The 18,090-nt window shown below is 45.8% G+C and overlaps 1 protein-coding gene and 1 long non-coding RNA gene across 2 annotated transcripts in view; one reads left to right on the top strand and one right to left on the bottom strand.

The window, feature by feature from the left end:
* Positions 1-13,141, bottom strand: part of LOC128113240 (uncharacterized) — a 47,302-nt gene extending 34,161 nt beyond the window's left edge. Inside the window, exon 1 of the long non-coding RNA XR_008219391.1 lies at positions 12,949-13,141. This is a non-coding gene — a long non-coding RNA (uncharacterized LOC128113240). The remainder of the gene's footprint in view (positions 1-12,948) is intronic.
* A 4,132-nt stretch (positions 13,142-17,273) lies between these two features.
* Positions 17,274-17,450, top strand: LOC128113844 (60S ribosomal protein L39-like). The gene has a single exon (XM_052743768.1). It carries the CDS (start codon positions 17,274-17,276, stop codon positions 17,448-17,450), a length of 177 nt encoding a protein of 58 aa, XP_052599728.1.
* The last annotated feature ends 640 nt before the right edge of the window (positions 17,451-18,090 follow it).

Below are 18,090 nucleotides of genomic sequence, written 5' to 3'. Positions count from 1 at the left end.
AGGCTCATTTTCATTTGCAGTGAATTGTTTCACTTTATACTTCTCACACACAAGGAACCTCCCAGCCACCAGCCTTGACCTCATGATCTCACGAATTCGTAATTTCAATCCCTCCTCACCCTCCCTCCTTCCTTCCTTCATTTCTATAAGTCCGACAAACACCCACACTTTATGTTCCTAATGCTAGCCCTGAAGCTCCCTGACCTATTACCCGGTCCACAGCTGGTTCCCCTCCACACCTGCCATACCATCATAGTTCTGCAGTCCGCAGACTCTTGAGCCCTACTTAGTAAATGCTGGCTTCCATTCTCCTATAAAGATGCAAATTTATAGAAACAGTATGTCTCCTATAAACAGCTGGACCTACTTATACTGTCTTAAAAAAAACTCCTCAGGTATGGCCCCATGAGTTCCTGACAGTCAGACATCTCCATCGTCCTCACTGTGAACATCTGATTCCAGGTGTGTGGCAAAAGACCCAGCTGGACCAACCCAGCAGCATATGTCCCTAAGGCACCTGCAGGGTACCAGGTGCCATGCCCATCTGTTCCTGCTGCTAGAAGCACTACGTGCTGACTAGGCTGGTTTTGAGGGTGACGTGGATTAGGACTATGAGTGTGAACAGTAACACAGGACACAGGACTTTTAGGGCAGAGTGCGTGGCGCAGGGTTTTATTCAGCACCACACCTCAAATACTCAGCAAACAGCCCGAGTGAAGGGCACTCCCTAAGTGGCAGCTCCATTTCCAAGGTTTATTGATTCATCCAAGGCGTCTTCTACCCCAGCCCAACTCTCCTCAGGAGACAGGCTGACTGGAGGCAGTGTCACAGAGGGAGAAAGGTAAAGCAGGAGATCGGGAGCAGGGAACAGACAAGCGTCCACTGACGTACGGGGCAGAAGAGTCACCTTGTGCCTGTTTTCCTGTGAAGTTTGAGGACAAGAACACGTAGCTCTTGTCAGTGAGGCTGTTTAGAGGGCTGCAGATAACTCTGGCTATGTTCTTCAACACTAAAGATGCCAGAGAACAAACACAAAGAGGACCTCAAACCCCAGTGGGCCCTTGAACCAGAGGCCCTTCCACAGGAGGACAAAACTGTATCATTTTCGTAGTGCATTAATTCGGGCATAACACAGGACGGTCTTGTTAGTAGACAACTTGTTAGTAGCTGTCTGATTAACAAGACTATCCCATAATACGTCTATCAACAAAGCACTCGACTTCGTTGAGATGTGGCCGCCCCTTCAGTAGGGTCCTGGAGGCGAAACAAGACTAAGAGCCTTTGACAAGGGCATGCTGGGGACTCTGATTCACCACCAACTACATTTGTGGGGAGTATAGGAAGAGAAGCAAATAGGTGTAGAAGATTCCAGCAAGTTCCAGCAGACAGGGGATTAAAGTCCACCAGAATGGGACCTTGAAGTGCTGCATGTGTACTGGCCATTTACTGTAGCTCTGACTCAAGGACCCTCCCTGAACCTGGCAGGAAAGGCAGGAACCCCGAAGACAAAGCGTATCTTAACGAGACTCGAGAACAAACCAACAACATGGGCCAGTCAATAATAACACGAAGGCTGTGGGGACATCCCAACAATAAGGGGCATCATCTCAGACTCATTCAAGACTCCTGGCCAGAGTCCCTCCAGCAGTCAGAAAAAAGAAAACAGGAAGGAGGCTCTGTCCTTGGAGTCATGTTTTAGACACTTCCTGTATATTACAGCACGCGTGTGCGCGCACACACACACACAGGAATATGTCTGTCACGTTGGATCACACCATAAGCACGCTCACAGGACAGCCTCTCACCCTAATATCTGCTCCAGCAACTAACACGGAGTCAGGTCAAACCCAGAGGAATACTTCCCACATGCTCGGCCTCTAGCCTCCCAACAACTGCATAAATGCAGGGAATACGTGTGGATTGCTCCGCTCTCATTGAAAGCCAAGGCTTTTGTGGAGTTCTGGGAAGATCTGAGCAGTAGAAAAAGCACCAAGCTAAGAAAAGGGCGACACATTTGTGAATTTGTCACACCTTCCTCAGGGAACCTTTAGGTAACAGAGTCTTTCATAAGGAACAGGGGGGGTGAGGGGGGGAGAGAAAGAGATGCAGTAACTAACGTTGCATCCACAACAATGGCAAACAGAAGCAAAGGAGCATTCCGCAAGGCATTTCATTTCACTCTCAACTGCTGTCTATATTTTTCACTCTCTACCAATAGGGGACGCTAGAGAGAGGTTGGTAGGCCAGGGGATGAGAGATTTCTTCTCTTGTTTGCCAAGTGCTCTGGTTCGACCCAGAGTCCCACTTCTGTGTAGCATTCCCAGAGCTAGCTAGCTTCCTGACATCACCTTGGGAAGCAACAACAAGGCACCAGGCCCACGCAGGCAGGGTAGCTCCTGCAGGCAGGGTAGCTCCTGCGAACACAGCAGCTCCTTCCTGCCCCTGCCCTTACCTGGGATATTTCACTTTTCCAGGTGAGTTGTTGGAGTGTGTGTGTGTGTGTGTGTGTGTGTGTGTGTGTGGTGTTTAATCAACCAAGGTCAAGCAGCATTACATGGAAAATTCCAGAATTAAAGAATTCTTCCGTTTTAAATGGTACTGCATTCTGGGCATTGGGAAGAAATCTCGGTCTCTCATGCATTGCCCTTGGAGGGCATAAGTCTTCACAGTCCAGTGCGTCCACACTCCCAGCTTTTGCTACCCTGACCCAGTCTCGTGGTAGGATAAGCCAACCAGCAGTGGTTAAAATCTTCAAGTAACATCGGTCCCTTTTTTGACTCTTTTGATTCTTACATGTTTAACTGATTCCAGTTTTATTTACTGTTAAAAACTGGTGTGGCCAGTGAGACGCCTTGGGAGTGTGTGGGGGGGGAGAGGACGGGGGAGGGGGGAGGCAAGGAGTGGGGGAGGGGCACACCTGTAAGTGCCAGTGGTGTGGTGTGTTTCCCAGCAGGCCCTGACCGATGCAGTGGGTCTGAAGGCAAAGGAGCTCGCCAACGTGATTCTTCTTTCCCATGAAACTAGGTGAATGCTGGAGTTGGGAGTGGTTTCACGTTTACTTGATAAAATTTCATTACAGCATCAAAAAATTTAAAATTCTATTTTATTTCAATTCTTTGGGTCTTAACCTTCCGTACTAATGAGTTGGACTTCTTTGGTTTGATTTTTTTTTTTTTTATTTTTCCCCAAGACAGGATTTCTCTGTGTAGCTGTCCTAGAACTCACACTATAGACCAGGCTGGCCTTGAACTCAGAGATCTGCCAGCTTCTGCCTCCTGGGTGCTGGAATTAGAGGCGTGCATGCGCCACCACTGCCTGGGCTGTTTTGTTTTATTTTGTTGGGTTTAGGGGGGAGGGCTGTTTTTTCAGAGGGGATCACTCTGGCCTAGAACTCCCTATGTGGTGATGACATTAAGTTCTGGCCTCTCCTCTCCCACTGCCGGCAGCACTGCACCCAGATGTATTATGTTTTAAGTTTTAGTAAATGATTATTGAATATTTTATAAGAAAAACACTTTTTTAGAATGCTGAACTGAGCACAGGGGCACGTGCTTGCCAAGACGGTCAGCCACATAGCAAGTCTGAAGCCAGCCTTGGGATACCAGAGGCCCTGGGAGGATGGGGAAGAAACAGAGTTGTCTGGTGGTTTCTACAGAGACACATCCCAAGAAACTGCACAAGGCGGCATTGCGGGGACTGGCGGCCTGAGTCTGTAGGAGTAAAGCTACAGTTTGGGGTACTTCTCTCCTTGTCGGGGAGACCTCAGATTTTGCTCTTCCAGCCTTGGGCCACCTCGGATGAGGCACATTCACATTATCATGTTACCAAGGAAACGGATCTTCGTTAAGGTCAGCTACACAGCTCTCTATTAACTGCATCTACAAACACCATCCCAGCCCCTGCAGACTAGTTTGACAAAGTAACCAGGTCACGTGATGCCTGCCCAAATGATGCAGAAACCCCACCAGCTCACACACGTAAAACGTTTTTAAAAACCTACCTGCGAGTTTTATTGGTGATTTTTTTTTTTTTTTTTTTTTTTTGCCTAATGAAAAGCGGCTTATTTGTATTGTTTTCAGATTTTTCAACTAAAAATTTGTTTTCTACTTCCTGTTTGTGGGGGTGGATGTGCCACAGAGTGGTGTTTGGAAGGCAACTTTGTGGAGTTGGTCCTGTCCTTCCACCTTTCCATGGGTCCCCGGGATTGAAGCTGGGTTATGAGACTCATGTGACAAGTCCCTTTACCCACACTGTACCTTCCTGCCAACCATGTCCTCAGGTCTGGCGTGTAAAGTAGAGCTAACTCTTTACTGGTCATAATCTGATTCAGCAATATTGTTTAAGTGTACTGCAATCAGGGCATAAAAATGTTTATGGCCTTTTACCTATTCTCTCAAATTACTTTGTAAGAATACATAATAACACACTGAGGTCAATCATTCTTCTGGGTTAATTTTGCTAGGCCACAATGATGGTCGGCCAAGATTAAGATACCTTGGGTTAGTTTTAATTATTGGTAAATGGAACATCTCCTAAGTGTGTACTTGAACTAGTAAAATCAGCCATAAGGTATATGCTTGTAAGTCCTGGCCAAGTGATTCTGTTTGCCCTTTTAGTCTAGAAAAATGGATCATTCATTGTAGGAATAAAAAATATTTTTCTCAAGTGATTAATTATGTTGAAAAAATCAGGATCAGTGTTCCCATTTGAGGACTTAATGTTTAATTATAATTAATTTGTTTATAAACCTTAAAAGTATGCCCTGGCTGGCTGCGCTGTTGTTTCTAGAACTAGAGTCTAAATAAAGAGAACACACACACACACACACACACACACACACACACACACACACACACACTCTCGAACTAAACAGTATAAAGGGAAGGGGCAAGGCGACTCCTAAGTAGAAAACATAGTGTCAGGAAATTAATTAATGTACACTTTAAATACATTAGCAATTTAAGAGAATGTTCAGGAAAGGGCAGAAGGAAATGCATGGAAACGTTAGTGGTGATGTCCAAGGACAAAACTCTCAAAGGATGACATTGGCTTTACTTTCCATTCCTGAATTGCAAACATCTATTCTGTTTTATGAGCTAAAGAGTTGCCTGATTCCAGAATAGAAAATAAAGCCAATGAAAACCTTCAAATTGTTGCCCTTTGACAGTGGTTATAGTAGGCTCACGGGACTGTGGGTGTTGTTCTCTCTAATTGCCCAATAAAATTGTCCATGAAAGCATTGTGTAACTGTTTCATTGGAAAGAAAGGTTTTTAAAAAAGAATTCCACATACCTGTGAGACTTTAGAACTCATAGTAAAATCTGTATTGTTTAGAACTAAATGAACTATTGGACTTCTTCTCTCTTGTGATAACTTTATTTGTATTTACCACGAGGGCTGGGATACCTGAAGTGAGCTCCGTCATGTTCTGTCACCACCTCCAGATTCTGTGTTGGGCTGCCCTTTTTCACTGCCCTAAGGAAATATTTTGTAGTGTTCAGAAATGCATTTTCCACTGTGCCCTAGACCTGACTTCCTTCTCCATGAACATTGCCCATGAGCTATGGCCTCTCTCTGTGTTCCTGGGTCTTCTCCCACTGCACGCCTCCTGGCAGCTAACCACGTTGAGCAACCTTCTGAGTGTTTACTGAACAGTTGTGGATAGATATTCATTGGAAGAATAACTCTTCAAACTCTTTGCCAGTTTTTGAAAACAATTATGTGTATGAGTGTTTTGCATGCGTGTCTGTATGTGTACTACATGAGTGCCTGATGATCTCAGAGCTCAGAAGAGGTCCAGATCCCCTGGAACTGGAGTTACAGACAGTTGTGAACCACCATGTGGGTGTTGGGAATTGAACCCAGGTCCTCTGCAAGAACAAGTGTTCTTAAACAGCTGAGCCATCTCTCCAGCCCGACTCTGCCCATTTTTAACTGAGTGAGCAGTAACTTTAAGAACTCTTCATGGGGGCTGGAAAGAGATTTTTTTTTTCTTTTCAAGACAGGATTTCTCCATGTAGACCAGGCTGAACTCACAGAGATCCTCTTGCCTCTGCCTCCTGAGTGCTGGGATTAAAGGCATGTGCCACCATCACCCGGCCAGAGAATTATTTTTTAAAATTTATTTTATGTGCACTGGTCTTTTGCCTGCATATGCCTGGATCTATATGAGGGTGTTAGATCCCCTGGAACTGGAACAGTTTTAAGCTGCCACGTGAGTGCTGGGAACTGAACTGGGGTCCTCTGGAAGTGGGTGGCCAGTGCTCTTAACCACTGAGCCATCTCTCTGGTCCATCTCATGAGTTTGAGTTTTAGCTCTTACATTTGCATTATGGTCCTTTGGGAATAAATTTTATGTACAGCGCAAAAGCAACCTTATTTAAAAAAAATAGTTATACCTGCTTCATTATTTGTTTTAAATTCGTCTTTTGCATTTTACGTTTCTTGGCATCTTTTGAAAATCAGTTGGCTACAAGTTGAACATGTTTTTAGAATTTTAGTCATTTTGTCCCATTTATCTAGATGTCAGTCATTGAGCTAGCCGTACTCTGTCTTGGTTTCTTATAGCATCATGGGAAGTTTTAATATCTATAGATTTCAAGCCTGCGTCTATTCACATTACGCTGAGACCTGGTGTTGCTATGTAGTCCTGGCTGACTTTCAACTCATGATCCTCTTCCCTCTGGCTCCCATAGGATGTATTACCACATCCAAGCTGTGTACCTGCCACTTTTAATCTTAGACATACTTAATTTTCTCAATTTCAGTTTCCTTATTGTGTTCAATAACGACTTAAAAATGCATTGTTGAAGTTATAAAAAGAATATGTTCTCACATCCCAGGGAGAAATGGATTGGTCTGAAGTCATGGAAAGAAGTAGTCACCACTGTCATATTTTAACTCATTTAACCCACCAAGAACAGCTTGCTCAGAGAACACACTTCTGCAAGCCAGTTGGAGCTAGCTCTCCACTTCTGAAAGCCAGCCACTCGGGAGACACTCCATAAGAGGCTAGAGAGAAAGGATTCCATTGTCAAATAAATTCAGGAAATAGTTGCTATTTTATCTCCTTCTTGGAGGTTCACTGTGCCTCTCTCTGTCTCAGGTCTGGTTTCCTGGGAAAGCCTGGGCTAGAAATCTGTGCGCAGGTGGGTTGCTAGGCAGCATGTCCTGTGCAACATCTCCTGTGCGGGTTAGCGGGACAAGCACGTGTGCTTCGACCCCGGAGGAGCCGTACTGGGCAGGAGAACCCAGAGGGCAATCCGCTTGCCAAAGAGCCTCCAGCTGACCCCACAAAAATCTCCGGAGCTGGAATAGCCCTTCAGAGTTACCCTGCACTGAGCCAAGAGGGATCCTATTTCTGTCAGGACACAGGCTGTGCCGGGGGTGAGAAGAGGAAGCACAGGCCATTCCGCTGCAGTCTGCCAGGACAGCTCTCAGAACTGAATAGTTTTTTTTTGTTTTGTTTTGTTTTTGTTTTGTTTGTGTTTTTGGTTTTTCGAGACAGGGTTTCTCTGTGTAGCTTTGCACCTTTCCTGGGACTCACTTGATAGCCCAGGCTGGCCTCGAACTCACAGAGATCCGCCTGGCTCTGCCTCCCGAGTGCTGGGATTAAAGGCGTGCGCCACCACCGCCCGGCCAGAACTGACTAGTTTTAATAGATGGTCATCAAGCGATATGTCCATCCTTCAGCTGGGAGGGTGACTAACCTGCTGGGATGGGTGGGGGTGGGGGTGGGGGTGGACTTGTACAGGGGTGCACTCGTGAGAAACACTGGGTTCACTGTGGGTTTTATTTGCATTAATGTTTTATTTTTGTACATTCAGGAACCTTTTCTGTTGTTGTTATACAGGGCTGTGACCCAAGGCTTAAGAGCTGTGACCTCACCCCATTCCTTCCCCGGAGACTGGATGACTGAAATGTCCAGTTCTCCAATCATGTCTATTCTTTCTCCTAACCTGCCTGAACCTCGATGTCCCTCCCCAAAGACAGAGGTCGCTTCATTTACATAACTAAGACATTCCTTCCTACTAATCGGGGAAACCCCAAGGGCATTTGAAATTCTGTGGCAGAAATGGAAACCAAAATCTAATAATCCTTATTATTCCATAGCTCATTATCATGTTAATATTCTGAGCTACTTTGTGTTTTTTAAAAAAGAAAAAAAGGATTTACTTTGCTTACCTAGTAACTACTCCTTCATGTGACCATGAAGGCCCATTTTATGGCCCCTACTTCCTCCTAGATACACAAATTCCACCTTGAAAAGACACTTCCTCTATTTCTCTTCCCCACTGAATGTCCGGATCTGGGTTACAGGGTGGAACACATAATTTGTATGTTTGTTTTATGGTGTTCCTTGTTTCAATGTATTAAGAATCCCTAGGCAGCGGCAGGGAGCCAGGCGTGGGTCCTGTAAGCTCAGGTCAGAAGCCCAGAAAGCCAGTTAGTTCCCCAGGAGAATTGCTCCAGCCCTTCTTTTCCTCCCCTTGACCCCCACGTACAGTGCATCACACACAGCTTTCAGAATCCTTCCACTTCACTCTCTCTCCAGCTTGTCCACACCTCCATATCCCTGTGCTAACCTGCCCAGCACAGGCTGTCATCACCCCTCACCCAGAAGACTGCCTCAACCACACGCCTCTGCCTTCCATCTGGCTCCTTACAAAGGCAGGGGATGACTTTAAATGATCCCATAGTCATTCCCCATGCCCTCCCCAGGGGTCCCCTTGCCCTTGCTCATAGCACACATCCACCCCAGATGCTCCTGGGGGGGCAAAGTTCAAATACCTTCCCAAAGTATGGCCCCTGAGGCTTCCTGCTTACTCTTCTATTCCCAACTCTTTACTGTGGTCCTTTCCATCCTGGTGGCCATTCTATCTTCTCTGTCCTCGTGGACTAGACGCTAAGGCTCTCAAGTATGTTAACAAAAATCCAGGACAAGCAGGATGAATAGAATTTGTGGGGACATGGGAAGGGCTGTGCAGAGGGCCTGACCTGGCCGTGGCAGGGTGACCACAGCAGGGCAGAACAGAGGGTAGACGCTGAAACTACTCTGCCAAGATGATGAGTGCTGCTTCCTCTCTCGGTTCCTTGTCTGTAGAAAAGAAGAACAGTGAAGTGCCTTGCTTACCTTAAGGATCAAATGAGTCCTGGGCATAAACACTCGGAATATCCAGTGGGCAGCAGCGGGCACTGTGAAGCATCCTCAGCATAGTGCACGTGGGTTTCCCTACCTCCTACCCCTGCTAACCAGCTACCTCCTGCCCTCCTTTCCTCGTGCTCCCCCGGCTTCTGTTATATGACAACGAGGGCTGACAGGAGACTTCTACCCTCTCCGGTCACCTGTGTATTGGGCTCCCTCTGCTACCCGAATTTGTCCACTACTCTGTTGTCTCATGAAAGATTCCAAACTCTCCCAGAGAATCTGATTGTCTCAGAACATCACTGCAGTCCCCCAGGCACAAGCCACTGCTGTCGGTGGGGGGGGGGGGGGGGGGGGGGCGGGGACAAGACAAGCATCATAACTTGGATCTAACTCCCTTCGAACCTGAGCAAACAGTAGAAACAACAGCAGCCTGAGCTTGCTCTGCTGGGGGAGGGGGGGATGTCTAGGAAGGGGTCTTTCACAGATGCTGTGTCCAAGCATGCACAAGGGCTTGAAGTTAAAGGCTTGACGCTTGAAGCTACTGAGGACTACACCCTCAGTAATTCCATTACCTTTCTTTTTAAAACCCTGTCTGCAGCTGATCCTGGTAGCACACACCTTTGATCCTAGCACTCTGGAGGCAGAGGCAGGTGGATCTCTGTGAGTTCAAGGACAGGCTGGTTTACAGAGTGAGTTCCAGGATAGCCAGAGCTACACAGTGAGGCCCTGTCTCAGAATAAATAAATAAATAAATAAATAAATTCTGTCTGCAGCGGAACCTGGTGATGCTTGCTTAGAATCCCAGCACTCCTGGGGTGACAGCAAAAATTGAGGGATCTAAACAAGGCCAGCGTGGGTTACATGAGACCTTATCCTAAACAAAAAAAATAGCACCACATAGATTTTGTGATGGAAAGTCATACATTAGCTTCATATGTTGTCTTTCCCAAGACAGGGTTTCTCTGTGTAACAGGTCTGGCTATCCTAGAACTCACTCTGTGGACCAGACTGGCCTCGAACTCACAGAAATTTGCCTGCCTCTGCCTCCCAGGGCTGGGATTAAAGGTGTGCTACCACCTGACCATTTGTTGCTTTTCTGTACATTTACTTCTATACAGGTAGAACTACTACCTGTATTTTGGATAAAATTTATCTAGGAATAAGCTGGGCATGGCAGTACATAATCCCAGCTATACAGAGACCTTGTCTCAAATATATATGTGTGTGTGTATTTAAATATAATTTATATAATATAAATATATAATACACATTACATGTTATATATTTGTTTTCATATATTTATTATATGGTATATTTATATATTTACATGTTTAATATATTATGCATATATTTCATTACATATTATATATTTATTATATTTGTTAGATGTGTATTATATATTATGTGTTTATTATATTTATATTTTATATTGTATTTATTATATTTTATATGTAATATATTGCATTTATATATATTTATTTATTTGTTTATTTATTTTGGAGCTGAGGACCGAAACCAGGGCCTTGCGCTTGTTAGGCAAGCGCTCTACCACTGAGCTAAATCCCCAATCCGCATTTATATATTTTTATATATGTAATAAATATATATTACAGCTGCACTACAGATATTTCTGCATTTTTTAAAAGATTATTTTATTTTGATGTATGTGTATGTATGTGTACGTGTTCGTGTGCGTGCATGTGCGTGTATGTGTGTGTGTGTGTGTGTGTGTGTGTGTAAGTGTAGGTTACACACCTAAAGAGGTCAGAGGGCATCTGCTCCTCTAGAACTGGAGTTACAGGCAGGGGGTACTGGGACCCCAAGTCGGGTTTTCTCTGCCAGAGCAGCCAGTACTGTGACCTGCTGGGCCGTCTTTCGGGTTCTACCTCCCTCCCTCCATTTTTCATGTATTTAAAGTAACTCAGTCAAAAATTGTGGATCATGACTCTGTCATTCTAACAACTCAGGAGCTTGGGAAAGGATTGCTGTAAATTTAAGGATTGCCAGAACTACATAGCAAGTTCTAGGCTACCATGGACTGTCTCAAAACATAAGTAAAGAAATCTAACTCACTGGCAATATACTTAAAGAATAATTATGAAACTCAGAATCCCACATCCCGTAGTAACAAGTGTAATGATTTAACCACGGAAGTCACCTTGGCGGGTGCAAACAGAGCTCATTTGGGTGGTTTACGGGGCAGGGGATGCAGAGCACCCTGTGAGCGAGAGCAGAGGAAGAGAAGGGGAGGGAACAGGGTTGTTTTTTATAAGGGGATTGGACACTCGCATCACTCCCGTAGGGAGAGTGCGCTACTCAGTGGTCCTGCTAGGCCTCTAGGGGCTGCAGCTCTAGCTGCCTCCTCAGCTCGGTTATTTCCCTTAGAGACCATAGAATTGTTGGCCTGGTGGGACCCACACTTCCTACAGCTATGGGGATACAGAAGGTTTTTAGCATGGCAATGATTTGGTTATTGATCCTCCTTTTGTTGTAAGTAATCTTTGCTCTTTCTAGATGGCAGCGTGGGACAGAAGGATGTGGAAGGGAAGGCATATTAGATCTTTAGAGATGGTCCTTGTGCCAACTGGAAGGCACGGGTGAGAGCTGTTAGCTCCTCCTGTTATTAGTTTTGTGTGGGCAGGGAGTACCTGTGCCTCAACCACCTCAGTATCTAACACTATGGCATAGCCCACTTTTCGGGCCCCCTTGTGTATAAAGGAGCTGCCATCTGTGTAGTGTACCAGTGTGAATGGCCAGTGTGCCCTCCTGTATGTGCGGGGGATAGGGCAGTATTTCCTCTAGGGCTTCAATGCAAGAATGAGCGGGGGGGGGGGGGGGGGGGTGTCCGTTGGTCAGGGTAGATTTGGGATGTTGAGGGGTGGCATGATTGGGAAGTAAGGGTGGCACCTGCTGGAGAGAGAGACCCCGGGAAGGGGGCAGAGTTTGTAAGCCTTTATACAGGTTGTGAGGAGAAGTGAGTGTGGGTGACCCAAAAGTCAGTTTTATGGATTTGCCAATCAGGTGCATATGCAGCGTGCCCATCCTGGACAGGAGGCAGGTTGTAAACCGATCTCCAGCTAAAATGCCACTTTGGGTGTTGGGGATCCCGGTGGGGGGAATCTCATCCTCTGCTTGTTTGGTGGGTGTCCTGGGCATGTGCTCTAGCATGTTCCCGTGCTCTTCGGGAAGTAGGTTGTTAATTAGAATCACATACATATGTCATTAAAGGTTAAGACTATAGGACTGGGTGATATATTGGAATTCTTTAACGAAAAGAGTGGAGTTAGACATAGAAGAGCCCAGTATTGTAGTTGCTGTTGTTTTCTTTTTCTATTTGAGAGAATTCACTTAATGAAAAGGGGATAGGTACACATCTGGGCCTGCCCGGTCGGCTGCCGCGGCAACCTTTCGGGCAAAGGGAGAACCGTGGCTGGGTTAGGCTAGCGAGGCTGGCTAGGTTAAGCTAGCTAGGGAGAGAGAGATGGAGTGCAGGTCCCACAAGGGAGGAATGAGTAGCAGGAGGCTGATGTGAGTGAACGTGGGTGCCAGAATGGGTTCCTGTCAATCCAGGGCTAAAAACCAAGCAAGACAGAGGGCAAAGGCCACGCTCAAAAGATTGGGCCTCACTCATGAGACGTGGCCAGAGGTGGGTGTCAGCAAAGAGAATCAGCCATAGCCTTAAAGACTGTGGTGGGGATTCTCCACCTCCAAGAATACCAGAGGGCTACAAGACGCTTAACAGTCACTCCCAGGGACCCAGGGAAGCATTTACACCAACCAGGAGAAGGGGGGGTACTTACCAGTCCTTGCCGGTGTTGGGTGAAGTGCCCAGCGATCGGTTTGGAAATGAGCCCATCGCAGGCTGTCTGGTACACAGAGACGTTGTTGTCGATCAGCATAAGACACCCGGGTGGGTTGAAGCCAAGGGGCGCCACAAAGTCGTACCATGCAACAGAACTCATGTGAGAAGTTTATGGGCAGGGAGGGGGTGGGGAGGAGGAGTGGGGAGGACATACAGAGGCAGCCTCTGAGCACCCACCAACAGGAAGAGAGAGAAGGGAGAGAAGAGCTTCCTTTTTATAACAGGATATAGCACATGCGCATGCGGAGAGCGCTCTCTCAGTGACGACAGTCAGTGTCACATTGGGCTGACAATGATGACATGTCCTACTAGGTCCCCAAGGGCAGGCCAGTGTAAATGCCTGAATGCTAACGCCACGATATATATGCTGCTTCTTTCAAACCAGCATGCCAAATGACAAGGGAAAATTTATGACCTTTCAAAATGCATGCATACAGTAAACGCTAAATATTCACATACGCTGTATGAGATATAAAATAGAAATTACTTTATATATGTTATACGCAACCTCGTCAGCTCATATGTCCACTCTATATCTGAGTACCCACGGATAACTAAGAGGCTAACTGCCTTGTATCACGCCACGTGCTTGTCACCTAAGAAGATCTCAGGACTCATCTCCCCTCATGTCTGGGTACCTGGACACCGAGACAAGTTCAGAGCATTTCAGACCGCTGCCTGACCTGTGCCCAGGTAAATGCAAAGAAGGACATGCTTCCCCCAGGCCAACAGAGTCAAGGTACAGTACCCGATGAATTTTGGGAAATAGACTTCACTGAAGTCAAGCCAGCACTGTATGGCTACAGATATCTGCTGGTCTTTTTCGATACCGATACCGTCGCAGTCTGGGTGGAGGACTTGTATCCTAAACGGAAACGATCCAAGTGGTAGCTAAGAAATTAATAATGGAAATTATTCCCAGATTTGACTTCCCCATATCTCTGGGGTCTGACAACAGCCTGGCCTTCATGGTCAAGGTATCTCAATTGCTCTCTAAGGCTCTTAATATAAATTGGAAACTTTCATTGTATGTATCATTCTCAGGGCTGAGGAAAGATAGAGAGGGTGAATAGAAATTTAAAAGAGATTTTAACTAAATATTCTCTTGAAACTGGTGGTAACTGGGTTGACCTCTTGCCTTAAGCCCTTCTCAGGGTCCGATGTAGCCCCTATGAAGAAAAGTTCACCCCATGTGAAATAGTCTATGAGCGACCACCTCCCATGATCCCTCGGGTACAGGCTGGATTGCTATTAGAGTGCCCCACTCCAGTCTCTGAGTCCGTAAAGGGATTGCATTAACTTTGGATAAGATTCTCCCTCAGGTTCAGGCTACTCGCCCTGTTGAGTAGCACCTACCTGATCAGCCCTCCATACCTGGGAATGCTCTAGTGTCCACCACCTCAAAACTGACGCGCTTAATGGTGACATCCAAGCCTGGGCTGTGTCGAGGGAACATGTCTGGCTCACTGGCCTTGCAGCAGCCAGGATCTATGTTGATGTCTGTGGCTCCTGATACCATCAAAGGCAATGCGGATGCCAGGGGTCTGCACTGACACCTGGGGCCACACAATATATCACCACAGAATATAATCTCTGGGTCCATTTAGAACTAAAAAGCCAATGAGAAAACTCCTGTGTCAGAGGAGATCCCTCTATTCCCGGGCTCTTAAAAAGAAATTTATGTGGAATAGGGGTTTCTTATGAAAATTAAACAAGGATAATGGGGGACAAAGTGGAACATGCCCCCACTAACGTTTTAAAGGCTGTGGCTGATGTCCCCACTGATAACGTCTTTTTCCTCCACTGACTATGTTTTGATCGCACAAATAATGTCCGTTCTTATTGTAATTCCACTTCTAATCACACCCTTCCTGTTGGTAAACAATTGCCCTTAGGATGGACTTTTTTTTTCTGTGAAAATAATACAAACTCTGCCCTCCCAGCAGGATATAAGGGTTTATGTGGGATGGGACGTGTTATACCTATTTTACTCAGCAAGTCTTTACAATCTGTTAATAGAATTAGTAGAGCTCTTCTTGAAAATTGCAATGATTCCTTACATCTGTTAGATTTCACTGTAGTTGCTGCTGCTACAGCCTTTCTGTTACCTGTCCCAGGACTTAGTGTTGGACTACAAAGAGAGGTTTCTAAAATAGCCTAATTCAAAGACTACTAATATTACAGCAGAAATATTAGCAGGAATTAATGAAGAAATGGGAGAACTGAGAACAACTATTCCTCAAAATAGAGCTGCTATAGGTTACTTCTTACTTAAACATAATCTTGGTCGGCAACAATTTACTGGTAGTGTGCTGTTTTAATATCTCTGATTTCTCTCATACCATTGACAACCAAATTGATAATCTGTGTAAAGAAATAGACAAACTCTCTCAAACAAATTTAGACTGGCTTTGTCTCCCAAGTGCTGGGATTAAAGGCATGTGCCACCGCTGCCTGGCTCTCTCTCTTTTTGAAGTTTATACCTGGGCCACAATTTTCGTCCCTCCCTCCCTCCCTCCAGTCTCTTCCCACCACGGCACCTCTGTCCTGACCCCCTCCACTCCCCTTCTGTTGATTCCTGTATTTGTCTTTTTTGGATGGGTGTTTTGCCCCTTGGTTTCTATTTCCTCTCTGGTCTTCTGGCCTAAGTGGCCAAGGGTTCTAGTAACTAGCAAGTCTTCAGGTCCAGTAGGGTGTGTTTGTGGGGTTTGGGGGGCCTGCAAAACCTCTGGGGTTTGGGGTGCCAACATTGCCTCTCTGGTTCCAAGTACCTGTGTGGCCTCTGGGGTTCTGGGTACCAGCTTGGTGTCTAGGATTTCTTGTATAGTGTGGCCTCCAGTTCAGCAGAAGTTTTCTACAAGCACTGGGGTCAGTAGATCTGGCCTGGCCTTCAGTAAAGCCGAAGTCTTCTTCCACAGTTATAGACCAGAAGATGGAGCTCGGGGCAGGGCTGAAGTCTGGGGTTGTTGGGTGGGCTTCATGGAGTTGGACAGTGTCTTACCTGTGGTCTCTAGATCCAGCCTGGCCTCTGGTAATGCTGGAGTCTTCTTCCGAAGTTGTAAGCTGGGATATGGATATTGTTATGATACCCTGGCTGGCTGGAGCAAGGTGCCTCATGGCGGGTGAGAGACAGAGACGCCATGTGGATGCCATGTGGATGCAACGGCGTGTGGGAAGTCACTCACACCCCAGGCACTGCATCCACATGAAGTGGGTTTATCATAATAATAGAAAGATAGAAAGACATGGAAAGAGGGAGAGAGAGAGAAAGAGAGAAGGGGGAGCAGAGGTGTGCACACCTGATGGCAGAAAAGGGAGGAAGGGGGAGAGAGAGAGAGCAAAGGGGGAGGAGCTTTTTCTTAAAGGGAAGGTAAGATGGCGTCAGAAGGACGCTGGGTGGGTCCCGAAGGGGCGGGTCAGAATACTAACAGATAGTCTCTTATTTTTAATTAAAAATTTAAATAACACCTGGTTGGTGATGACACACGCCTTTAGTCCCAGCACTTGGGAGGCAGAGGCAGGTGGACTTCTGAGTTGGAAGCTAGTCTGATCTACACAGTGAGTTCTAGAACAGCCAGGGCTACTCAGGCAAACCCTGTCTCGAAATAAAAAAAGAAAAGAAAATGCCCGGCGGTGGTGGCGCACGCCTTTAATCCCAGCACTCGGGAGGCAGAGCCAGGCGGATCTCTGTGAGTTCAAGGCCAGCCTGGGCTACAGAGTGAGTTCCAGACACAAAGCTACACAGAGAAACCCTGTCTCAAAAAACGAAAGAAAGAAAGAAAGAAAGAAAGAAAGAAAGAAAGAAAGAAAGAAAGAAAGAAAAGAAAGAAATTTTTTAATTGAAAAAAATTAAATAACACATAAAAACATAACACGTATATATGAGAATATGGTAATATGTTTTGATCTGTTTATGCTCTCACTTGTTTTGGTTTATGGACAAAGTCTTACCATATAGCACAGGCTAGTCTGGAAGTCATTGTGTGGCCTGAGCTAGCCTCAGACCCCCGAGTGCTGGAATCACAGTCCAGCACAGTCCTGCACGATCATACCCAGTTGGATTAATTCTTGACATCTGGTAAATTAATGTTTCAAAGTCAGTTCTTCCAGGTCATGTCACTATTTGCTATGAACCTTTGGCTTTTAACACATACATTTCACATTTTTCAATTAACTTAAGAAATTTCTACCTAAAAAGGAAAAGACTTGGCTCTTCTCCTTACTTCTGCCATTGTTCAGTTACACCTGGCTCGGCTTCCCACCATGTCTTCTCAGAAGACTTTCAGAGTCAAGCGCTTCCTGGCCAAGAAACAAAAGCAAAACCCTCCTGTTCAATGGATTCGGATGGAAACCAGTAACAAAGTCAGGTGCAACTCCGAGAGAAGACACTGGAGGAGAACCAAGCTGAGTCTGTTTTTGGTTTTGTTTTCCCACAGCTGAGGACCCAAACCCAGGGCCTTGTGCTTGCTAGGCAAGCGCTTTACCACTGAGCTAAATCCCCAAGCCCCCAAGCTGAGTCTGTAAGGATTCACACAATGACACGACTGAGGATTCATTGATTCACACAATGACAATACTGCATCCTGGTCATCCATCAATCCCACCAGATGGATTCAGCACTTTAAACCTGGAGAAGTGGGCATGTTTAAATGGAGGGTGTGGTTTGTCCAGTAATAAAACAGACTCTTAAAAAAAACTTGATAAGAATTTTATATCTTATTATTTTATATCTTATTTATATCTTTTATAGAATTACATCAAACCTGTGTATCAATTTGGAGAGAACTGACATATTAACAGTCCCAACACTTGGGAGGCAGAGGCAGGTGGATCTCTGTGAGTTTGAGGCCAGTCTGGTCTACAGAGAGAGTTCCAGGGTAGCCAGGGTGGCTACACAGAGAAACCCTGTCTCAAAAAACAAAACAAAACAACAACAACAAAATACATAAAAAGAATCTGAGTTTGGGTTTAATCCCAGCACTCTGGAGGCAGAAGCAGGCAGATCTCTTGAGTTCAAGGCTGGTCTGGTCTACAGAGTTAGTTCCAGAACAGCCAGGACTACACCAAGAAATCTTGACTT

This window comes from Peromyscus californicus, unplaced genomic scaffold, assembly GCF_007827085.1.
Source record: "Peromyscus californicus insignis strain IS unplaced genomic scaffold, ASM782708v3 Scaffold_18__1_contigs__length_77618521, whole genome shotgun sequence".
Lineage (NCBI taxonomy): Eukaryota > Metazoa > Chordata > Mammalia > Rodentia > Cricetidae > Peromyscus > Peromyscus californicus.
This window is presented reverse-complemented; position numbering and strand designations above follow the sequence as displayed.

Bases quoted from the DNA above. Each gene is read 5' to 3' on its own strand.
- LOC128113844 (XM_052743768.1), top strand. From the start codon at position 17,274: ATGTCTTCTCAGAAGACTTTCAGAGTCAAGCGCTTCCTGGCCAAGAAA.